Here is a 24,478-nt window from a genome sequence, read left to right as displayed (position 1 = left end):
CCTAACCCTAGGAAGTCCCGCCCTCTCTGTCTCGGCCCTGCCCCCTGTGTCATGGCTCCTCCCCTAACCCTAGGAAGTCCCGCCCTCTCTGTCTGGGCCCTGCCCCGCTGAGTCATGGCTCCTCCCCTAACCCTAGGAAGTCCCGCCCTCTCTGTCTCGGCCCCGCCCCCTGTGTCATGGCTCCTCCCCTAACCGTAGGAAGTCCCGCCCTCTCTGTCTCGGCCCCGCCCCCTGTGTCATGGCTCCTCCCCTAACCCTAGGAAGTCCCGCACTCTCTGTCTCGGCCCCGCCCCCTGTATCATGGCTCCTCCCCTAACCCTAGGAAGTCCCGCCCTATCTGTCTCGGCCCTGCCCCGCTGAGTCATGGCTCCTCCCCTAACCCTAGGAAGTCCCGCCCTCTCTGTCTCGGCCCCGCCCCCTGTGTCATGGCTCCTCCCCTAACCCTAGGAAGTCCCGCCCTCTCTGTCTCGGCCCCGCCCCCTGTGTCATGGCTCCTCCCCTAACCCTAGGAAGTCCCGCCCTATCTGTCTCGGCCCTGCCCCGCTGAGTCATGGCTCCTCCCCTAACCCGAGGAAGTCCCGCCCTCTCTGTCTCGGCCCCGCCCCCTGTGTCATGGCTCCTCCCCTAACCCGAGGAAGTCCCGCCCTCTCTGTCTCGGCCCCGCCCCCTGTGTCATGGCTCCTCCCCTAACCCTAGGAAGTCCCGCCCTCTCTGTCTCGGCCCTGCCCCACTGAGTCATGGCTCCTCCCCTAACCCTAGGAAGTCCCGCCCTCTCTGTCTCGGCCCCGCCCCCTGTGTCATGGCTCCTCCCCTAACCCTAGGAAGTCCCGCCCTCTCTGTCTCGGCCCCGCCCCCTGTGTCATGGCTCCTCCCCTAACCCGAGGAAGTCCCGCCCTCTCTACCATGGCCCCGCCCCCTTTGCCAGGGCTCCTCCCGCAAACCCCGGTTTCTTAGCCCCGCCCCCCGCCTGTGCCGCGGCTCCTGCTCCAAGCCTAGGAAGCCCCGCCCCGCGGAGTCCCGGCCCCGCCCCCGCGTGGCGGCTCCTCCCCGCTCCTCGCCGGGCGCGCGGCGGGAGGGGAAGGGGGCGGGAGCGCGCGGGGTCACGTGAGCGGCGGGCGCGGCCCCGGCAGGCGCGGCCATGAGCGGCCCCGACGCGCAGCGGGGCTGGCTCTTCAAATGGACCAACTACCTGAAGGGCTATCAGCGGCGCTGGTGCGTGCTGAGCCACGGGCTGCTGAGCTACTACCGGTACGGGGTACGGGTTAGACACGGGCTGGGGGCTATTACCGGTACGGGGTACGGGCTGAGCCACGGGCTGCTGAGCTATTACCGGTACGGGGTACGGGCTGAGCCACGGGCTGCTGAGCTATTACCGGTACGGGGTACGGGTTAGCCAAGGGCTGCTGAGCTATTACCGGTACGGGGTACGGCTGAGCCACGGGCTGCTGAGCTATTACCGGTACGGGGTACGGGTTAGCCACGGGCTGGGGGCTATTACCGGTACGGGGTACGGCTGAGCCACGGGCTGCTGAGCTACTACCGGTACGGGGTACGGGTTAGACACGGGCTGGGGGCTATTACCGGTACGGGGTACGGGTTAGACACGGGCTGGGGGCTATTACCGGTACGGGGTACGGGCTGAGCCGTGGGCTGGGAGCTATTACCGGTACGGGGTACGGCTGAGCCACGGGCTGCTGAGCTACTACCGGTACGGGGTACGGGTTAGCCAGGGGCTGGGAGCTATTACCGGTACGGGGTACGGGCTGAGCCACGGGCTGCTGAGCTATTACCGGTACGGGGTACGGGTTAGACACGGGCTGCTGAGCTATTACCGGTACGGGGTACGGGTTAGACACGGGCTGCTGAGCTATTACCGGTACGGGGTACGGGTTAGACACGGGCTGGGAGCTATTACCGGTACGGGGTACGGGTTAGACACGGGCTGGGAGCTATTACCGGTACGGGGTACGGGTTAGCCAGGGGCTGCTGAGCTATTACCGGTACGGGGTACGGGTTAGCCACGGGCTGCTGAGCTATTACCGGTACGGGGTACGGGTTAGCCAGGGGCTGCTGAGCTATTACCGGTACGGGGTACGGGTTAGCCAGGGGCTGCTGAGCTATTACCGGTACGGGGTACGGGTTAGCCACGGGCTGCTGAGCTATTACCGGTACGGGGTACGGGTTAGACACGGGCTGGGGGCTATTACCGGTACGGGGTACGGGCTGAGCCACGGGCTGCTGAGCTACTACCGGTACGGCGTACGGGTTAGCCACGGGCTGGGAGCTATTACCGGTACGGGGTACGGGTTAGCCAGGGGCTGCTGAGCTATTACCGGTACGGGGTACGGGTTAGCCAGGGGCTGCTGAGCTATTACCGGTACGGGGTACGGGTTAGACACGGGCTGCTGAGCTATTACCGGTACGGGGTACGGGTTAGACACGGGCTGGGAGCTATTACCGGTACGGGGTACGGGTTAGCCACGGGCTGGGGGCTATTACCGGTACGGGGTACGGGTTAGCCACGGGCTGCTGAGCTATTACCGGTACGGGGTACGGGTTAGCCACGGGCTGCTGAGCTATTACCGGTACGGGGTACGGCTGAGCCACGGGCTGCTGAGCTATTACCGGTACGGGGTACGGGTTAGCCAGGGGCTGGGAGCTATTACCGGTACGGGGTATGGGTTAGACACGGGCTGGGGGCTATTACCGGTACGGGGTACGGGCTGAGCCACGGGCTGCTGAGCTACTACCGGTACGGCGTACGGGTTAGACACGGGCTGGGAGCTATTACCGGTACGGGGTACGGGTTAGCCAGGGGCTGCTGAGCTATTACCAGTACGGGGTACGGGTTAGCCAGGGGCTGGGGGCTATTACCGGTACGGGGTACGGGTTAGCCAGGGGCTGGGGGCTATTACCGGTACGGGCTACGGGCTGAGCCACGGGCTGCTGAGCTATTACCGGTACGGGGTACGGGTTAGCCAGGGGCTGGGGGCTATTACCGGTACGGGGTACGGGCTGAGCCACGGGCTGCTGAGCTATTACCGGTACGGGGTACGGGCTGAGCCACGGGCTGCTGAGATATTACCGGTACGGGGTACGGGCTGCTGAGCTATTACCGGTACGGGGTACGGGCTGAGCCACGGGCTGCTGAGCTATTACCGGTACGGGGTACGGGCTGCTGAGCTATTACCGGTACGGGGTACGGGCTGAGCCACGGGCTGCTGAGCTATTACCGGTACGGGGTACGGGTTAGACACGGGCTGGGAGCTATTACCGGTACGGGGTACGGGCTGAGCCACGGGCAGCTGAGCTATTACCAGTACGGGGTACGGGTTAGACACGGGCTGGGAGTTATTACCGGTACGGGGTACGGGTTAGCCAGGGGCTGGGAGCTATTACCGGTACGGGGTACGGGTTAGCCACGGGCTGCTGAGCTATTACCGGTACGGGGTACGGGTTAGCCAGGGGCTGGGAGCTATTACCGGTACGGGGTACGGGTTAGCCAGGGGCTGCTGAGCTATTACCGGTACGGGGTACGGGTTAGCCACGGGCTGCTGAGCTATTACCGGTACGGGGTACGGGTTAGCCAGGGGCTGCTGAGCTATTACCGGTACGGGGTACGGGTTAGCCAGGGGCTGCTGAGCTATTACCGGTACGGGGTACGGGTTAGCCACGGGCTGCTGAGCTATTACCGGTACGGGGTACGGGTTAGACACGGGCTGGGGGCTATTACCGGTACGGGGTACGGGCTGAGCCACGGGCTGCTGAGCTACTACCGGTACGGCGTACGGGTTAGCCACGGGCTGGGAGCTATTACCGGTACGGGGTACGGGTTAGCCAGGGGCTGCTGAGCTATTACCGGTACGGGGTACGGGTTAGACACGGGCTGCTGAGCTATTACCGGTACGGGGTACGGGTTAGACACGGGCTGGGAGCTATTACCGGTACGGGGTACGGGTTAGCCACGGGCTGGGGGCTATTACCGGTACGGGGTACGGGTTAGCCACGGGCTGCTGAGCTATTACCGGTACGGGGTACGGGTTAGCCACGGGCTGCTGAGCTATTACCGGTACGGGGTACGGCTGAGCCACGGGCTGCTGAGCTATTACCGGTACGGGGTACGGGTTAGCCAGGGGCTGGGAGCTATTACCGGTACGGGGTATGGGTTAGACACGGGCTGGGGGCTATTACCGGTACGGGGTACGGGCTGAGCCACGGGCTGCTGAGCTACTACCGGTACGGCGTACGGGTTAGACACGGGCTGGGAGCTATTACCGGTACGGGGTACGGGTTAGCCAGGGGCTGCTGAGCTATTACCAGTACGGGGTACGGGTTAGCCAGGGGCTGGGGGCTATTACCGGTACGGGGTACGGGTTAGCCAGGGGCTGGGGGCTATTACCGGTACGGGCTACGGGCTGAGCCACGGGCTGCTGAGCTATTACCGGTACGGGGTACGGGTTAGCCAGGGGCTGGGGGCTATTACCGGTACGGGGTACGGGCTGAGCCACGGGCTGCTGAGCTATTACCGGTACGGGGTACGGGCTGAGCCACGGGCTGCTGAGATATTACCGGTACGGGGTACGGGCTGCTGAGCTATTACCGGTACGGGGTACGGGCTGAGCCACGGGCTGCTGAGCTATTACCGGTACGGGGTACGGGCTGCTGAGCTATTACCGGTACGGGGTACGGGCTGAGCCACGGGCTGCTGAGCTATTACCGGTACGGGGTACGGGTTAGACACGGGCTGGGAGCTATTACCGGTACGGGGTACGGGCTGAGCCACGGGCAGCTGAGCTATTACCAGTACGGGGTACGGGTTAGACACGGGCTGGGAGTTATTACCGGTACGGGGTACGGGTTAGCCAGGGGCTGGGAGCTATTACCGGTACGGGGTACGGGTTAGCCACGGGCTGCTGAGCTATTACCGGTACGGGGTACGGGTTAGCCAGGGGCTGGGAGCTATTACCGGTACGGGGTACGGGTTAGCCACGGGCTGGGAGCTATTACCGGTACGGGGTACGGGCTGAGCCGCGGGCTGGGAGCTATTACCGGTACGGGGTACGGGTTAGCCAGGGGCTGGGAGCTATTACCGGTACGGGGTACGGGCTGAGCCGTGGGCTGGGAGCTATTACCGGTACGGGGTACGGGTTAGCCGCGGGCTGGGAGCTATTACCGGTACGGGGTACGGGTTAGCCAGGGGCTGGGAGCTATTACCGGTACGGGGTACGGGCTGAGCCACGGGCTGCTGAGCTATTACCGGTACGGGGTACGGGCTGAGCCACGGGCTGCTGAGCTATTACCGGTACGGGGTACGGGTTAGCCACGGGCTGGGAGCTATTACCGGTACGGGGTACGGGTTAGCCAGGGGCTGGGAGCTATCACCGGTACGGGGTACGGGCTGAGCCGCGGGCTGGGAGCTATTACCGGTACGGGGTACGGGTTAGCCAGGGGCTGGGAGCTATTACCGGTACGGGGTACGGGTTAGCCAGGGGCTGGGAGCTATCACCGGTACGGGGTACGGGTTAGCCAGGGGCTGGGAGCTATCACCGGTACGGGGTACGGGCTGAGCCGCGGGCTGGGAGCTATTACCGGTACGGGGTACGGGTTAGCCACGGGCTGCTGAGCTATTACCGGTACGGGGTACGGGTTAGCCAGGGGCTGGGAGCTATCACCGGTACGGGGTACGGGCTGAGCCGCGGGCTGGGAGCTATTACCGGTACGGGGTACGGGTTAGCCAGGGGCTGCTGAGCTATTACCGGTACGGGGTACGGGTTAGCCAGGGGCTGGGAGCTATTACCGGTACAGGATGCAGGGTGCTCCACGGGGGGGCTATTGCAGGGGGGTGTGGTCCATGGGGGGCTATTGCAGGAGGGGGGTGGTCCATGCGGGGGCCAGTGCAGGGATCCTGAGGCGATTGCAGGGGGGGGTGTTCCATGGGAGGGGCTGTCCCGTGGGGGCTGTTGCAGCGTGTGCAGTGCAGCGACGCCTCGAATTGTCCCTCCCGGTGCGGAATGACTTTTGTTCTGTGCGCCCCGTGGCAGTGGTGCGCGTGCGCAACACATCACTGCAGCCTGGCAGATCCTCCCATGCAAATGCAGCATCCATGGCTCAGGATTCAGATACAAACTTTGGTATCTGTGCTAGGCTGGACCCATTCCCCCCCTCCCTCCTCCCGCGTCCAGTGGCGCCCCATGGGGGCCCTCCCCCCACCTTGGAGCCAGATCTGCCGTGACAGCCGCTTCCCCAGCAGCCCCCCAGCACGGCGCTGTCCCGCCCACAGCTGCTCCCCGCTGGGCCCTGATGGGAAGCTGCATCGCCCCCAGCTTAGCAGGACCCTTGCCAGGGTGGCTACCCGGGGACCGGGGCTGGGTGGTCCTTGGGGGTGCACAGGAGCTGGGGGACAGCCCGCGGGTGACCCGGCTATTGTCAGCCGGCAGCCTGAGGGGCTTCCCTGGCAGTCCTGGGAGGGGGCCAGCTGGAGGGGGTGGAAGGTTTCACCTTCCTGTAGTCTTCAGCGCCCCCGATTCAGCACTTCGGGGCATCACTGATAACTTCAGTAGTTGGAGCCGGAGGTGAACGTTTCTACTCCCCGGTCATTAGGGAAACGGTCCATTTTCCTGGGGCGTAGCGGTGGAGAGCAGGAAACAGAGCGCTGTATGTCTGGGAGCTGGAGCAGTAACAGTGAACTCGGTAGCAGAACGCAGCGTTGGCTCGTGGCTGAGTACGACCTCTAAAGCCGTGGGCCCCGGCCTTTTGGGACTGCCGGGCGCCCGGGGCCGGCCCAGAGCCTTCAGCGGGGGCGCATAATGCCCCGGCGGGTGCCATAGTGCCCGCGGGCACCGTGTTGGAGACCACTGTTCTAAAGCAGAGCACATGGGCCCGTTGGTTTGCGTCCCGCGGTGCAGTTTGGGTTCACGCGGGGCTCGACACACGGCCCGCGGGTGGGAGCCAAACAAAAAAGTCGGCGATAGAACGGTCTTCTGTTGCTATGCGTTTTAGTAGTTACATTCCTGGGCTGTCCTTGCCCGTTCCAAGTGCTGTCACGTGGGTGGAAAACGGGGAAATATTGCACTTTATTAATATCAGCAGAGCTGACTTCACTGGGGCCTGTGTGGCTGTCGTCTTTCGCACTGGCGGCCTGAATACAAAGATTAAGGCAAGAAGTTATTTGCATATATATTTGCATGTCTATGCAACCACACTCCAGTTGCAGCCCTGGGCATGTGCTGTGAGTATCCTTGTGGCCTCCGTTGCTTCCGAAGTCGAGTAGCCCTGCTGTAAATGCTAGATTTTGGGACTAGAACTTGCGCCTGTCACGGGAGTTGTTAAAGGCCGGGCATTCTGTGCCCTTGTGGTGGACGTGGTAGGGGATTAACGGAAGGAATTTAGTCCGGTCAGATGTTGTCTGCCCTGGCGGTTGACGTTTTGTTTGAGATGCAAACGACCGCGTTGATTGTTGCCTTTGGACATATCGTTGACGTGGTGAACTACCCTGTTTGCCAAGGAACCTTGTTTTGGCAACGTGGGGAGAAATCGGCCTGTTTGTTAAACGTGACCAAACTCTGCGTGTTAGCTCCATAAATACAGACGACCCCAGCTGAAAGACTAGTCAGTTATGGCTGTTCTTGAAACAACGGCAAACTGAAAGCTGCTTTTCTGCCGTTACACCAGGGGGAAAGCCTTGTGCTAGTGTGAATTTTTAGAATGGGTGGGGGGTGGCAGGGAGATCGGAGCCCTGGGTGTGGCTCGTGGCAGGTGTGAAGCCTTCCGGTTGCGTGTGAAGGGGTGATCGCTGTCTAGATGCGGAGCTGTGAGTGGGGCTCCGTGAGGAGGGTCTAGCACGGATCGAGAGGTTTAAGAAACGTTTCCGTTCACCTTCAGACAGCCCGACTGCTGTGTTCCCAGACTTCGGAAAGACGCCTTTGGCTCAGTCCAGAGTGAGTCCCACAGCCCTGGAAAGCAGAACAGTGACTCGTGTTTTCACAGGGTTCCTGGGGAGCTCCTTCTGTTTGCACGGGGTTCCTGGGGAGCACCTTGTGTTTGCACAGAACAGTGACTCGTGTTTGCGCGGGGTTCCCGGGGAGCGCCTCGTGTTTGCGCGGGGTTCCCGGGGAGCGCCTCGTGTTTGCGCGGGGTTCCCGGGGAGCGCCTTGTGTTTGCGCGGGGTTCCCGGGGAGCGCCTTGTGTTTGCGCGGGGTTCCCTATTCGTGACTTTCTAGGCCTACTCCTGTATTGGGGAAACGGTTTCTGTTGCCCAGTGGCTGGTCGTGCTCTCGTAATTCTCCCGGACGAGGAATGTCGTCTCAAACAGAGGTGCTCTCGCCAGCCTTGCTCCCCGCGGTGAAGGGACTGGAGGGGATTCCCGCCTTGGGATCTGCCTCCCAGCAGTTCTGAGGGGGATTCTTTATACGAGGGACCCAGGCTTGCTTAGGGGAGTGGGCACCAGCCGGGACGTGAGCGCTGCCTTCCGGCTGCCTGCGTCTCTGTTATCCGGCGCGCTTGCGCGACCCTGTGCCGTCTCCGTCGTCCGGCGCCCGTGTGACTCTGCTGTCTCCTTCAGCAGGCAGGGCGCGTGCCCATTCCAGCGCCTCGGCGTGGCAAAGCGCCGGCAGGCGGACTTGCTGCGTGACCGGGACGCAGGTGCCGCGTAGTGCTCCATCATGCTCGGGTGCCTGCACTCCGGCTCCCCTTCCTCTTGGCGATGGCCCGGCGGCTGCGATCCGTTCCGCCACTTGATCCTGAAATAATTCCCCCAAGTATCGCTTGCCATGGAACGGTCATTACACGCTGCGGGGCTGGAGCGCCTTCGCATCCAGACTGCTAGCTGAGCGGTGCCGTTTCTGGCACCGGGCTGCGGCGCTGGAGCAGCGGGGACAATTCCGCGGAGCCCTGAATTTACATTTCAGCCCTTTGGCCTCCTCGGTCCTTGGCGTTTTAGGTATTTGCTGGCGTTCTGAGGACCCTGCGGCACTTCCTAGGAGAGACGATCGAGTGCGCGGCCTAGTGCCGCCATGCCTGGCTATGCACGTTATATATCTCCCCCCCGACCATCGCATGGGCCTCGCTCGGCCCGTCGAACATCATGTTGGGAGTAGCTGCTGCAGTCTCTACATTTTGTCTTCCCTCTGGGATACAGCTGTGGACCAAGAACCCCGAGGGCAGCCAAAGAATGAAAGGCCTGGACCGGAGCTTTGGAGGGAGTGTCTAGAAGAGGACAGTTGGCTTCTGCTCCCGGCTCCCGGAGTCGGCAGGTTGGGTCGCTCTGAGCGTGGATTTTTGTACCGACGGCCACATCCTCCGTGGACTTACTCAGCCTCTGCCAGAAGTTCCTCCCCTAGCTGTCCGCACAGTTGGCATATCCAGCGTCTGGGCTCCCTGCTGCGCTCCAGTATCTCACACGTGCGTCTCCGCCTGCTGGGTTTGTAATTCCTTTTACCCCGACGGGTATATTCGCCTACCTGCCGGCTGAGCAACACCGTCCAGGGGAACACGGGTCGTCTGCCTTCCTAGCACCGCCCCCTGCTAGGCCTGCTCTGTGCCCAGAGCTTGGGAAGCAATCCAGAGTGAGGAACTCGGCTGGAAGTAACTTGCCCGTTCTCTGCGGAGCCGCCAACAGCTGCCTGGCACCGATCATTGAGCCTCGTGACTGGGGTCCTTTGTGAACAGCACCGCACTGTAAATAAAGCACCACGGCTTTGGCTCGGTTTGGTCCTAATTCACACTGAAATACCAGCCACGGTCACGCTGGGAGGAGGGCAAGCTCTCCAAAGCCTTCACCGGTCACCATTGTGTCGGCTTGTCCTTTCCCTTCTTTAAGGGCGGAAAATTGGGTTACGCTACTGAAGAGTGGAGTGCCGGGTTCAGCTTTCGCTAGCTGCTAGAAGTGATTATTCAAGGGCCAGACCGTTTAGGGAAGCAACACGTTTTTCATTTCCAAAGAAAACACGCTGCACTTTTTTGACTCTATCTGTCTATGCCTCAGCCAAAAATGTTTGGATGAAAAACAAGAAAAATCACTCCTCCAAACCCGCCTCAGGACAGGTCACATGCCTTTTGAAACACACCGACATTCCTCATTTGTGCTATCAGTTGTAAGACAGTTGTCGGCAAGTCTGGGTTAATTTTTAAAAAACCTGCGTGTTCCATATGGAGCCCTGGGTATCGCTTTATATCTGTGGACAGCCGCATCGTTTTATGTCATGCGCAAGACACGGGAAGTCATTCTGCCGCTCTACTCTGCGCTGGTTAGGCCTCAGTTGGAGTGTTGTGTCCAGTTCTGGGCACCGCATTTCAAGGAAGATGTGGAGAAATTGGAGAGGGTGCAGAGAAGAGCAACGAGAATGATGAAAGGTCTAGAGAACATGAGCTATGAGGGAAGGCTGAAGGAATTGGGTTTGTTGGGTTTAGAAAAGAGAAGACTGAGAAGGGACATGAGAGCCGTTTTCAGGTATCTAAAAGGGTGTCATAAGGAGGAGGGAGAAAACTTGTTCCTCTTGGCCTCTGAGGATAGAACAAGAAGCAATGGGCTTAAACTGCAGCAAGGGAGGTTTAGGTTGGACATTAGGAAAAAGTTCCTAACTGTCAGGGGGGTCAAACACTGGAATAAATTGCCCAGGGAGGTTGTGGAATCCCCATCTCTGGAGATATTTAAGAGCAGGTTAGATAAATGTCTATCAGGGATGGTCTAGACAGTACTTGGTCCTGCCATGAGGGCAGGGGACTGGACTCGATGACCTCTCGAGATCCCTTCCAGTCCTAGGATTCTATGATCTTGCGGACATGGATGCGGCTAGCCGCAGCTCATTGTTGTGGATACCACTTTTGTCTCCTCGCAGGTCTCTAGCTATGTACTCTTGCTTCCTGTAGTCGTATAGGGCTGCACCTGTCGTAGGATCCGCACCCTTTCAGGAAGAAGTGTTGCTAGTTCGCTAGATCCGTGTCTGCAGTTGAATCTGGCAGCTCTTCTTTGTTTGGCACCCAACTGTCTGAAATCCTTCAAGCACCCAGTGCTCTCGGGGGATTTGGACGCCATGCGGCGTAGAACGCTAGTGCAAGAGTTAAAGTCTTGTTTCTTTCTCCTTGGCCAGGCCTGCTGCCAGATTAATGTCACTGCTGCTTGATTTAAAAACTTTCATCTTTCTGATAACGTTGACTATGAAAATAGGGAGTCTCCTCTCAAATAATATAATAAATGTGTGAAGATCTACCATCTCATAGAGCTGGAGAGGTCAAGTCCTGTCCCCTGCCCTCATGCATTTCACAACCCAAACTATCCTCCCAACCAACCGCAGACTTCAAGGAGAAAAGGGAAAGTCCGAGTTCTAGGCCCAAGGCGTTTCAGTGCATTGTGGAAGGGAAGGAAGAGGGCCTGTCCATGTTGAGTGTTTCTTCTTCTAGGCGAATTGGACCCTTTTGTGTTTAGTTGCTGGGGTGCTGATGCGCGCCTGGCTCCTCCTCTCCCTTTCCACCCCAGTGCCGCTGCCTTTCCATCGGCCGGGATGCTTGTGAAGGCGAAGAGCATCTTTCCGGAGAGCCCTTGGACGGACGCAGCCTCTGTCGCGGCTTAGCGGCTGACAGCGCCGGTCTGTACCGCTGCGAGGAGTGAACAGGCTGAGTCCGGGGGTGACCTGTCCGTGCCAAGCGAAGACGGAGCTTCCCGGAGCAGCGGGTGGGGTTGCAGCGGGCCCGGCCTGCCCTCTGGGCTGCTCTGCGTGACGGAAGAGCCGGAGACCGTAAGCGAAAGTGCCCAAAGCCGTTTAATCGGTTCGCCCGCCGTGGGGCTGAAGAGCTGTGCGGCTGGGGATAATCCGGCAGCAGGCTTAGCCCTCTGAGCCGACTGACCGGAGGGGTTTATCCCGGGCAGGGAGCGCTCTTCCTTGGAGAGCCAGCGCTGTGCTGGAGCTCTCCTGCCCTCCGCTCTTCGGGGTGCTCGTGCAGGGGGAGCAGAGGTGCCTTGGTTGGTGTAAAAGGGAATTAACCGTCCCCCCGGGTTTGAACAGTTCTCCAGTGGCAGTGTGAGGGGGCTCTAATAGGATCGTAGCTCCCTGGGGCTGGAACTGACCTCAGGAGGCCTGCCGGCAGCGCCCGTGGCCAGTAGCGGGTTTCTCGCTCCCCTCGTCGGAGTGCAGCGTGAGGTTCTGCCCGGGGGTAGTAGCCACCGCAAAGCAGGCTCCGTGAAGGGTGCCCGTCGGGGGACGGAGCGAGACAGCCGGGGGCACGTCGGGGACTTGGGGCAGCCGGGGCAGTGTGACGTAGCAGCCGGGGGGACGTCGGGGACTCGGGGCAGCCGGGGCAGTGTGACGTAGCAGCCGGGGGCACGTCGGGGACTCGGGGCAGCCGGGGCAGTGTGACGTAGCAGCCGGGGGCACGTCGGGGACTCGGGGCAGCCGGGGCAGTGTGACGTAGCAGCTGGGGGGACGTTGCGCAGGGAACCCAGTCACCGCTTAGGAGGCGTCTGTGAGAGCCCAGGGGCGGGAACGGGCTCTTGGCTCGTCCTAACTGCCCCACGGTGACCCGCAGGCCCTCCCCAAGCGTGGCTGCTGCCTCGGCCGTGAGTCAGGGAGCCGGCCGGGCTGGGCTCCCAGAGCAGCGGCTGGTGCGGGACACGTTCTGCTCCCTCGGTTTCTCTCTCTCCGATCGTGCAAGGGGCTTTTCTTCACCGTGCCTGTGGGGCGGGGGCACCTCTCGGTATCTTCCCTTTCCACCTCTCCTGAGCCCTAGCCGCTGCCACCCTCCCTCCGTGGAGCAGTGGGGCAACCGTCTCAGATCCGCAGTGTGCTGGGATGTGTCCATCCGGGTGGGCGGGGGGCCCGGTGATGAGCAGAGCCTCTGCTGCACGTGCCCATCGCGGGGTGGGGCGGGGGGCCCGGTGATGAGCAGAGCCTCTGCTGCACGTGCCCATCGTGGGGTGGGGCGGGGGGCCCGGTGGTGTCCACGCAAGGACCCTTTGCTGCACATGCCCATCGCGGGCTGGGGCGGGCCGGAAGCGGCATCCGGCAGGCACGTCCGCGATCTGGAGGTGAACGGTTCCTCCTTTGCCCCAGGAGCCGTCTCCTCTTGATCCCGCCCGCCCGGCAATCTTCCCCGGTGGCTCGTGCGAGCAGGAGGGGCGAGTTGCTTCAGAGCCCGGCCCCGCCTCGCCTCGCGGCCGTCGCGTGTCCTTGGGCGCGCCAGAGGGAGCCGCTTGGCTGGCAGGCGCGCCGGGAGGACTCGTCCGCTCTTGCTGCTGCAGACCTGGCACTGTGTCCCCCCCCGATAACCGCGTGGGCCTGGGCGCAGTGTGCACCGCAGAAGGGAGCGGGCGGAGAACTTGCCGACGGGCCCACGCCACAGCCAGCCGCTGATCGGGCGTAGAGACGCGTCGGTAGAAGTTATTTAATGACTTACGAAATCAACACGCCCGAAATGCCTCTGCATCGTCTAGCCCAGGGCTGGGCCAGGTGTGGCCCCGGGGCCGGATCCAGCCCTCCGAACGCTTTCATCCTGCCCCTTTCTATTTAGACCCGGCTGCCCCGCCCCCCTATTCCCAGGCGGTGGGTCAGGCGGCAGGATCAAGGCTCCAAGTTCCAGCGCTGCCCCGGCACGGAGCCACGAGCCCTTTAAATAGCCACAGCCACCCCAGGCCACGCCGCAGCAGCAGGGCCGGGAGCCGCGAGCCCTTTAAATAGCCACAGCCACCCAAGGCCACGCCGCAGCAGCAGGGCCGGGAGCCGCGAGCCCTTTAAATAGCCGCAGCCACCCGAGGCCACGCCGCAGCAGCAGGGCCGGGAGCCGCGAGCCCTTTAAATAGCCACAGCCACCCCAGGCCACGCCGCAGCAGCAGGGCCGGGAGCCGCGAGCCCTTTAAATAGCCGCAGCCACCCCAGGCCACGCCGCAGCAGCAGGGCCGGGAGCCACGAGCCCTTTGCTGTGTGTTGAATTCAAAGCCTCTGGCCCCAGACATCTCTGGGGGGAGGCTAGTCCCCAGCCCCGCCCCTTCTGCCACAGGCCCCGCCCCTTTCCAGGGAACGGAGCCAGCCTGTGACCATGTAGCAAAATTCGTTGTGCCCCCTCCCGCCACATGTTCTAGCCCCTGCTAAGGATTTTCCCAAGTGCGGGCCCCTTTCCTCCCCAAAGCGAATGGGGCTGCAGCCGGCAGGTGAGCCCGTCGGAGCCGTGGCGCCACCCAACTCTTGCGCCGAGCCCCCTCGCGGGGAAAGGGCAGCTGCCTCCCTGAGCCGTGTCCGGCACCAGCTCGTTCCCAAGCCGCTGCCCTGCCCTGCCCCGTCTCCGCAGGGGCCGAGCCGCCCCCAGCGTCCAGGCAGTAGCTGTGAGGTCTGCGCGGCTTGGGGGGCGATGGACGGACACGCCCGTCCACTGAAGCCAGAGTCTCTGGGCCAGGGCGCTGCGGGAGGCGCGTGGGACAGCTGCTCCGGGGGAGGGCGTCTGCAGCCAGAGCCGGGCTGGAAATCTGGCCCAGCAAGGCCGTTTGCTCGGTGGCGGAGCAGAGCTCCCCGCGCGGAGGAGTGGAGCTGTAGGCGTTCGGCTGGTCAGCGTCCATCCCCGGGGACGCCGGCCGGCCAGCGGCACCTCTGAGCACGCGGGATGTGGGACGGGAGGGTCTCAGCCAAGCAGAACCCGGCGGAATCCGGGAGCGGGCACGTTCCTGTCCCAGACGGAGCCGGGAGACCCCCCCATGGGCCCGAGCGCTGCCTTGCGCAGCACGCCCCCCTCTGGCTTCGGCTGGCTGTTACAGGAGCTCATCGGGCTCAGCCGTGGTGGGCAGCTTCAAACAGTTCCTCCGGGTAACCCATTAACGGGGGCTGCTCCAGCTGGCTCACCTTCCAGGGTCGAACTGGAGCAGCCCCCGCCGGTCAGCCAGAACCGGGAAGCCTCCTCCGTTGGGGTGAGACTTACCAGTTAACCCGGGGGGCTCCAGCCTTTGTAAGCAGGAGGTCAGTTTGAGTGTGCATGCCACCCAGGATCTACCTCAACCCTGGCCCCGCCCCTTCTCTGAGACCCCGCCCCTGCTCCAACCTCCCTCCCCGTCCTTACTCTCTTTTTATCAGGCTGGGGGGTGCAGGCTCCGGTCTTGGGCTAAAGGATTTGGAGTGTGGGAGGGGCTCTGAGCTGAGCCTGGGGCAGTGGTTTGGGGTGCAGGCTCGGGGCGGGAGTTTGGGTGCAGGGGGACTCAGGGAAGGGCAGAGGGTTAGGGGGCAGGAAGGGTTTGGGTGCAGGGGGACTCGGGGCCGGGGCAGAGGGTTGGGGGGCAGGGGGACTCGGGGCCGGGGCAGAGGGTTGGGGGGCAGGAGGGTCAGGGTGCAGAGGGACTCGGGGCCGGGGCAGAGGGTTGGGGGGCAGGGGGACTCGGGGCCGGGGCAGAGGGTTGGGGGGCAGGAGGGTCAGGGTGCAGAGGGACTCGGGGCCGGGGCAGAGGGTTGGGGGGCAGGAGGGTCAGGGTGCAGGGGGACTCGGGGCCAGGGCAGAGGGTTGGGGGGCAGGAGGGGGCCCGGGGTTCGGAATGCAGGCTCCAGCTGGGCAGCGCTTCCCACAGGTGGCTCCTGGGTGGTGGTGGGGGGGGCGAAGGCCGGCTCACCCCTGCCCTGGGCCTGCATCACTCCCCAAAGCAGCCAGCAAACTCCCTCCATCCCTGCCCCTCCCCCGCGCTGTGGAGGTGGGGTCAGGGTGGGGCGAGGGGCCCCCCTTCCTGTGCCCAGCGCAGCAGCCAGCGGTTCCTGAGGGGCAGCTCCGGGGCAGGAGCAGCAGGGCCGCGCTGCGGGGCAGATGAAGAGCTGGCACTTGGCAGCCTCCTGGCCAGACCTGTTGGGCTCCAGGATCGAGCGCAGATCCCGACCCGCGGCCCCGTTCACCGCTCCCGTCCTGGCCGAGCCGGGGCCTGGCCGTGGCGAGTCTCCTGCCCTGGCGTTCGGAGGAAGCGGCTCCCCAAGGGCAGAGGGGGGTGGGGTTCAGCCGCTGGGCTGCTTTGGGAAGCCATGGCCTCGCTGGCTCCCTGCCCGCAGGGGTAGGCCGGGCCAGCTGGCTGCTACAACAGGGAGAGCGGGCGGGGGCGGCAGCGCGGCACGTACACGGCTGGCGGGGGATTCTGGTGGGACGGACTCGTCATGCCGAGTTCCTGCTTGGCCGTAGCCTTCCCGGTTCTGCTGCATTCCCCTTGTGCGCTCACGCCTCCTCGCCCTCGTGAGAACGGCCGCGCTGGGGCAGAGCAAAGGTCCTTCTAGCCCAGTAGCCTGTCTGCCGACAGTGGCCAGCACCAGGTGCCCCGGAGGGGGTGGACCGAAGACAATGATCAAGCGATTTGTCTCGTCCCATCCGTCTCCAGCCTCTGACAAACAGAGGCCAGGGACACCAATTCTATCCCCTGGCTAAAAGCCTTTTATGGACCTAACCTCCAGGAAATTATCCAGCTTCTCTTTAAACTCTGTTATAGTCCTAGCCTTCACAGCCTCGTCCGGCGAGGAGTTCCACAGGTTGACAACACGCTGTGTGAAGAACTTCCTTTTATTAGTTTTAAACCTGCTCCCCATTAAAGCTGCCTCCTCGGGAGTTAGTCCTGGCACTAATGTGATTCCTTGGCAGCAAAGCGCCCAGTGCCACGGAACGCACGGCTGTTCGGAATGCCCCCTCCAGCTGGGGCGTGGTGTACGGCCTCCTGTGCCTCGGACCCCCCGGTATTTTGGGGGGCCGGGGAGCAGTCACTGCTGTGCCACTTGGCCTCCCTTCCCGCAGGCCGGGGCTCGCCATGCTCTCGGCACCGCTGAGCAGCGGCTGTGGGTGTCTCTGCAGCCGCCTCGCTGGGGCAGCAGCCGGAGGAGCACGGGGCTGGATTTGGGCTGACTCCGGCCCCCCGCGCTTGGGGAAGGCTTGCTGAAGGCAGCATGCGAGAGCTGCCAGGCGGTTTTGTTCGGGTGCCTTTCTAGCTCTTACGACAGGAAGAGTCCAGGGCCACGGGGCTTGTATGAGCAGCCTTCGCCAACCCGCTTAGGCCACTCTTGTGTTAGGCCTGCTTTGCCGAGTCCGCGTCCTCTGTTGGGAGAGCCGGTCCCCTTCCAGGCACAGCCCCCCCTCGCGGTGCGAGGCAGCCGTGTGCCGGCTTCGGTGGCCCTTGCACGGCGCCGGGAGGTGTTTGGTTCAGACACACGCTCTACGATGTCTAGTGGATGTGACGCGTTTCACATCTGCGGTCCACCAGCCGCATGCTCAGAACACGCAATGCCGAGCACCCTTACCACCCCCGCGGCCGGCTCGCCTCTGCCCACGCCGCTGGCGCATGCAGTCAGAAACTGAGGCAGGAAGACGCGGTTTCCCCGGCCGGTTCTCAGCTGGCTGTGCGTGCCGAATGCCAAGCCATCGCTGTATCCACCGCCTGTGGAGGGAGAACTCCGGGGAAAGCCGCCTCAGGGGCCCTACGCGCCGGGGAGCGACGTTCGCAGCCGTCCGAGCTCTTGAGGGGTGTTGGTTGGGATCCTCCGGCTCTCTGCAGGGAGGGGAGGCCAGGGGGCCGTTCGGGCAGTCTCTTGTGACTGCCACGTCGGCTCCTTGCGTCCCCAGAGGAGGCAGGCCGCGTGTTAAGGAGCGTCCTTCTGTCTCCTCTCTGCCACGTTTGCGGCATTGGCCTGCGCCTGTTGAACTGTTGTCGGTTTATTGCAGCTCTCGCCGCCGCCTCTTTGAAACGTCCTGGGGCGTGGGCATTTCTCAACGTGTCGCTTGTGTCTGAGAGATAACAACCGCACCGCCTGTCGTCACACGGGGACGTGCTGCTGCGCCCATTGCTCCAGCCAGCAAAGCGTCAACAGGCAAGCCCCCCCGCCTGTACTTCTAGTCCTCCGTCATGGGCACTGTGTCCAGCAGCCTCCCCGTGCTCTGCCGGCCGGAGCTCGTCGATACCCGGGCACAATGCAGCGCGGAGCAGTCTTTCCATGCATGGGGTCTCGCTGGGTTCTCCGGCGCCTTTCTACAATCCCCGCCACGGGGTGGCTTGTCTTGCTGTTGGGCGCAGTGGGGGCTCTGCTAGTCCGCTGGGTGGCATCCGAATCTCTCCTCTGCCTACCTAAATGCTCCGCGTGCGGGGACTGCTAGAGGGGCTCCCCGGGGAAAGTGGGGTTGTGCTGCGTAAAACGGGAGCAGACAGATGGCACCGTTCTAGGATGTGGGCTCTGCCGCCCAGAAGCCGGGGCGGTTTTTCTGGGCCCAGAGCGCGGGGGAACGTCGCAAGCTGTGTGTGTGCGCCGTGCATCTTCCCTGTTCCTCCCTGTTCTCTCCTTTCCTCCATACTGTCTCTGTCTTGAAGACGATCTACTAGCCAACTCTGCTGTGCTTGGCCCAACTCCACCCCCACCCAGACACAGAGCAAAACCAGCCCGGTCCAGGCTGGTCTGTCTGCACGTGGCCGGCTGCTGCGATGCAGCAATGGCACGTCCCGGACGCTCAGGAAGCAAGAGGCGGTCCGTAGGCTGGACAGACAAGCCATCTCATCAGTGTTACGAGAGGGCGAGCGCTCTCCCTGGCCACTGCAGCTGGGAGACGGTGATGCTCCCCCTTCCTCCAGTGGGGCGGGCCCGGTTCCTCTGCCCCCTGCACTCCCCAGCCGGAGCGAGGGATGCAGCAAACGGGGCGCTTTCCCCTCGCTCCCTGACCAAGGGGGACAGCCGGCGGGTTCCCGTCGGAATGGGGGGAGCTCCCAAAGGGTTGCCAGGTGTCCCGTTTTCGCCCGGACTGTCCGTTATTGGGGCCCCGTCCGATAAAAATAAACAGGAAATACCAGACATGTGAAATGTTGGGTTATTCCGTTTCCCTCGGACGGAAGCCTGGCGGGGACATTTCCTGGGGGGCAGGGGCATGAGGCGCATGGGGGCCGTTTAAAGGCACGGCGCTTCTTTTTTTTTTTTTTTTTTTTTTGTGTGTGTGTGTGTGTGTAACAATTTTGGTCCCCCCTGCCTTTTTTTCCCCTCAACAGAATTTTTTCCCAGTGTTGTTTTTGGCGGGGGGAGGTGTTCGGTATTCTTTGATAGACCATCTGGCAACCCTACCTGGCTGGGTGGGGGTTCCGTCCTGTGCTATGCACTTTCTGGGTGAAGCGGATTCGGTGGGACTCGAACTCAGCCAGGAGAGGGGCTGGCCCGGCGGCCCTCGCTCAGGCGCTAGTCTCCTTGCGGTCAGCGGCAGCGTCGCTGGGGCGTTGTCGCGCTGTCCGACGCGTTTGGGCAGTGCTACCGAGCTTCCCGAAAGGCCCGGCAGAACCGCCACCCCGCCGGCTTGCAAGCTGCACGTGAGAGCAGCCGGAAACGGGGGGCTAGTAGAGTTCTTAGTCCCTTGGCCCGGGCTAGCAAGGGGGCCGCTAGCAGTCATGTGGGAGGGGAAGGAAGCAAGAGGAAAATCCCCGGGACAGCAGGGAAAAGGGAGCAGCTCCGTGCCAGATGACGGAGCGGGGCCGCGTGTCGGAGGCAGTCAGACGGCCTGTCCCACGCTGAGCGGGCCGGGGGCTTCGCTGGCTTTGCGGCGCTGTTGGGTTCTCTGCGGGGCTCCCTGGGCGGCCGCGTCGACGGGTTGGCTCGGCAGTGGGGCTGGCGTGGGGCCGGCGGGTCTGACGCCCCTTCTCCCTCCTTGCGCAGGACCCAGGCGGAAATGGCGCACACCTGCCGCGGGACCATCAACCTGTCCACGGCGCACATCCACACGGAGGACTCCTGCAACATCGTGCTCTCCAGCGGGGACAGGACCTACCACCTGAAGGCCGGCTCGGAAGTGGAGAGGCAGCGATGGGTCACTGCCCTGGAGTTGGCCAAGGCCAACGCCATCCGCATGAGGCACAACCAGTCAGGTGGGACGCAGGCGCCGGGCCGGGGGGCTCCTGCGGGCGGGTGTGCCTGGCCGGCTGGAGGGGGGAGCGCTTGTCCGCGGCCCTTGCGAGCTCTGCAGCACGTGCTGCGTTGCACAAAGCCCTTGGCCCAACGGACGGACGGACGGGGGAAGAGGACACGCTTGTGTGGCAGCCTGGTTGACCAATAGAGGCAGCTTTGCCCTGCCCCGAGGTCTGGCGTGTTGGAAGCCGGGCGGGCGCAGAGAGGCCGTGGAAGGGGCCACCTCTGAGCGCGTAGGGTTGCGTGGGCCCCAGACCAGAGCGGTTCTGCCACGGGGGGCACGGCTCCCTCTCTGTGCGCGGGGTCGGCTGATTTCACCAGGGAAACAGGCCCCACGGCCCCGAGGCAGCGTCTGCCCGGGTCCTTGTGCCTGTGGCTGCTGGGGGAGCGCCGTAGCCGTGGGAGGCTTGACGTGCGCCGTGGGGCAGTGCAGCGGGGGGTGAACACCTCCGTGCGTGCCGTTCTCACCCTCTCGTGCAAGGTCACGAGAATGGTGCACTCAGTGGAGTGAGCGGTTTGGTGTGGCAGCGGGACCGCTCCTCCCGAGCGCAGCTCCGCGTGTTCCAGCTGTGGGTGTTGCACAGCGCCCCCCTCGGGCCTCCGGCAGTGCGCGGGGTCTGCAGCGTGCGGCAGGGAGCGAAGGTGCTGCAGCTGCCCTTGCAAAGCGCGTGCCCCGGGACGGGGGTTGCCTGCTCCGCTGGAGAGCTGTCGGAAAACAACAGCCGCACAGTGGTGCATTGTTCCCGCTTGTCCACGTGGCAGCCGGGGGGGTTGTGCGTGCGCCTGTGGGTGCTTGCACAAGGCCCCTCTGTGTTCGTTTGTTCAGGCCTCGCTCTTCGGGTCCGTCTGGATTGACCTGGGGGAACCGGTTTTGTGTGCGTGTGGGGCAGGTATTTCCTGAGTTAGTTCTGTGTCTGGGATTCCCAGCACCTGGTCCGGGCGTCCACGTCGCCACGGCTTAGTGCAAGTCTCCTGATGGGGGGAATGTAGCTACAGCTAATCAGGGAAGAGATCTGGAGTCATCGTGGATCGTTCTCTGAAGACGTCCACGCAGTGTGCAGGGGCAGTCGGAAAAGCTAATAGGATGTTAGAAATCATTCAGAAAGGGGGAGAGAATAAGGCGGAGAATATCTTATTGCCCTTCTATGAATCCATGGTACAGCCACATCTGGAACACTGCGTACAGGTGTGGTCTCATCTCCAAAAAGATCTACTGGCATTAGAAAAGGTTCAGAGAAGGGCAACTAACATGATTCGGGGTTTGGAACGGGTCCTGTATGAGGAGAGATTAAAGAGACGGGGACTTCTCAGCTTGGAAAAGAGGAGACTGAGGGGGGTAGGATAGAGGTCTGTAAAATCATGAGTGATGTGGAGAAAGTGAATAAGGAAAAGTTATTTACTTGTTTTCATAATATAAGAACTAGGGGCCTCCAAGTGAAACTAATGGGCAGCAGATTTAAAACAAATAAAAGAAAGTTCTTCACACAGCGCACAGTCAATCTGTGGAACTCCTCGCCGGAGGAGGCTGTGAAGGCCAGGACTATACCAGGGTTTAAAAGAGAACTAGATAAATTCATGGAGGTAAAGTCCATCAATGGCTGTTAGCCAGGCTGGGTAAGGAATGGTGTCCCCAGCCTCTGTGTGTCAGAGGGTGGAGATGGATGGCAGGAGAGATGGCTTGATCATTCCCTGTTCGGTTCACTCCCTCTGGGGCCCCTGGCATTGGCCGCTGCGGGCAGACAGGACACTGGGCTGGATGGGCCTTGGGTCTGACCCCGTCTGGCTGCTCTAATGTCCTTCTGACTCCTCCCCAGCAGCCTGAAGGAAGCGTTTCCTGGCTCGAGGGCTGTGGCTCCTTCCGGCCGCTGCCGTTTGCCTCGCCCGGGGGTGTTACCCAGGCCAGTTGGCTACGGACAGACCTGCCTCTGGGGTGCAATCTCGGCACGCCGGGCAGATCCCTCGAGCTGCCCCTCGTCGGCCCCACTGAGCCGCTGCAGCGTGTGTGGGGGGGGAATCCGGCGGGGAGAGCCCGGCGCTGCTTTGCAAAGTGCCTGTGGTGTCACTCCAAGCCCCAGTGCAAAGGGCTCTGGTGGGTGGCCGGGCCGCGCGCTTGGCGGTTCCCTTCCGAGTTTGCTCCTGTCCACGTCCGCCAGGGTAAGGCCCCTCTCTCATGCAGTGGGCGGGGCTTGGGGAAGGGGCGGGGCCTGTGCCCCTTGCTCCCTGGAGGTTCCAGCGCTCGGGGAGGGAACTTCGTGCAGCCAGGGCTGCCCCTGCCATGAGGCTCGGGCCAAGCCCGCCAAGGGAGCCCCGCCGGCAGGACAGGCTGGGTGCAGTCCGGCTGCCCTGACGGCGTTTCACGAAGGGACCCGCCAGCAGCCAGCTCCACCCCTCGGGCACCGTGGGGCCCGTCCCTGCTCCGTGGCCGGGGCCTGCAGAGATCGCTGGGGGGGCGGCGCACGTCCGCGTGCCGAGGGGATCCGGGCACGGCCCCTCCCGCGAGTGCCTTTGCCTTGGTAACTCCCCCGGCTCGCTTCTGTCTGCCCTCACCCCTGCCAGTCAGCGTGCAGGGGCGGGGCCACAGGGGGCGCTGCTGCACCAGCCGTGCAGCCCTGTTCTGCGTGGGAGGTTTGCTGGGAGGCTCCGGCGGGTCGGCGCGAGCACGTGGCCAGGTGCGGGTGCTGGGAACGTGGCGCGTCGCGGAGGGCGGCTTGCCCGTTGAGCTGGGCTCCGGCCGGCGGGCGGCTCTGCGGCGCGCTACCGGCCCTGCCGTCTTTGGAAGCTGCGGGCAGCAGGTCTGCTCGAGGAGGCAGTAAGTCCTAGTGGGTAGAGCAAGGCCTGGAAACGAAGAGGGTTTGGGTTCTACCGATCTGCTGGGTGAGCAGGGCTCACCTCGTGCCTCAGTTTCCCCAGCTGTAAAACGGTAAAGTGCTTTGATCAGCGTATAAACCGCCTGCCCCCGTTTAACGACATGCTAATTAACCCACACACCAACACCGCTGCCACATGGCTATGCGCTCCGGGGAGGAAATGCCTCTTGGCTCCTTCCCTTCCCCTCTGGACGAGGCGGTTCAGACGGCTGCGAAATAGACACGGGAGTGGCGAGCGGCGCGTTGGTCCTGCGGGGGAATAGCGCTCGCCTGGAGCAAGCAGGCAGGCGATCGGGGGTTCTTACGCGCTGCCGGCCTCCCCGGCCTGAGGGGCGGAGGGAATCAGTGAGGTGTGCCAGTTGGGGGGGCCTGGAGTTCGCCCTGGCAGTGATCTTGGGCAAACCCCTTTCTCCCGCCAGGCCTCAGTGGGTGCCTCTGTAAAATGGGAGCAGCGCTGGCCAGCCCTGGGGCGGCCGAGAGGGAAAAGCCGTTGGGAAGCTTAACCCCGCAAGGCCCAGCTCCTCTAGTGCCCCCCGGCAAGCGGCTGCGGAGGGGCGTTTGCTCGCGGTGGGCGTAGGACGGCGCCCCTCTGTGCGAGTGTGTTCAGGCGGAGACCTCTTCCTGCGCAGCCCTGCCCAGGCCGGGGGGTCGGGCGAAACGGTTCCTTCCACCCCCTGCGCCGTGGGGGTGACGGGCAGCCCCGCGTCCCTGGTCCCGGGGCTGTGGCGGGCGGCGTCTCCGGCGCTGGAGTGCACTGGACCCCTCCCCTCGGGCAGCGCCCTGCGAGCGAGGCCCCCTCCTTTCCAGCCTGGCTCCTTCCCGCTCGGGCCCCTCGGAGACGGGGACCCTTCTGCCAGCGGCTGCTTCGGCAGGGCCGGCTCCTGCGTGGGCTGGAGGGAGCCTCGTAGCCAGCGGGTGGCGCTGCTGCGCCAGTCTGGGCCGTTTTCCGGGAGGAAGGGCGCGTGGTCTGGAGGTCCCGCCGGTGGCTGTCTCGCCGCCTCCTCGCTGCCCGGGCGCGGCCAGCAGCCTCCCCGGGGGAGCAGGCTACAGGGGAGTAGACTCAGCACGGTGGCTCCGGCCCTGACAGGCGCGGGGGCCGCTCTGCGGGGAAGCGGAGTCCAGGTGCCGGTCGCGGGCAGGACTTTTCTACGGCCCTCGTTCCCAGGAGGCCCGGCCTGAGCCTGCTTGTGTCCGCAGCGGCTTCCTTCCCTGCTGGTTGTCAGCTGATGGGCGGGTGCTCGGAGCAGCATCCGTGGGGTTCGCCGGAGCCGCGCCTGGCCCAGGGATGGACATCGGGGCAGGATGGAGGCCTGCTGGGCGGTGACCCTGTCCAGCACCACGGGAAGAGGCGCCAAACGCTCCTTGCCCGTTTTCTTAGCTTTCCGTCGCGGGGGAGCGCTGCTTCTGCCGGCTCTCCCGCCATTCGGCGCCTCCGCTAACGTGCAGCTCAGACGCAGCGCGCTCCCCTTCGCGGGCCCGGCACACCCGCGGCCCCGTCTTTCCTCGAAGGAGCAGCCCCGCCGTCGGGACCGGGCGAGGCGAGCCCGCTGCGTTCACCCCCGGCAGCCGCACGGACCGGGCTGAGCCCCGAGGGGCCGGCAGGAAGCGGGGTCCGATCGGCGTACGTGGATCCCGCGGGCGCCCGCTGCGTGGTCAGTGCGCTAGCCGGCCCGGTCACGCTGTGCGCTAGGAACGCCGGCGGCGGGGAGGCTCCGAACCCCCAAGCCAGCGCTGCGCTCTTGTAAGAATCCCGCC

General features: G+C 63.7%; 1 protein-coding gene across 6 annotated transcripts in view; it reads left to right on the top strand.

Annotated features, from left to right (window-relative positions):
• The window catches only part of OSBP2 (oxysterol binding protein 2), an 86,993-nt gene that overhangs the window by 10,939 nt on the left and 51,576 nt on the right, over positions 1-24,478 (top strand). For 2 of the 6 annotated variants that reach the window (XM_075897884.1, XM_075897883.1), the window contains exons 1-2: positions 1,091-1,248; positions 19,608-19,816. In XM_075897884.1, coding sequence (XP_075753999.1) covers positions 1,139-1,248; positions 19,608-19,816 — 319 coding nt within the window. In that variant the 5' untranslated portion in view covers positions 1,091-1,138. Of the gene's footprint in view, positions 1-1,090; positions 1,249-4,212; positions 4,237-19,607; positions 19,817-24,478 lie in introns of those variants that run through there. The other 4 variants (XM_075897885.1, XM_075897887.1, XM_075897886.1 and 1 more) reach the window with 4 other exon arrangements.

This window comes from Pelodiscus sinensis, chromosome 15 (assembly GCF_049634645.1).
Source record: "Pelodiscus sinensis isolate JC-2024 chromosome 15, ASM4963464v1, whole genome shotgun sequence".
Lineage (NCBI taxonomy): Eukaryota > Metazoa > Chordata > Testudines > Trionychidae > Pelodiscus > Pelodiscus sinensis.
This window is presented reverse-complemented; position numbering and strand designations above follow the sequence as displayed.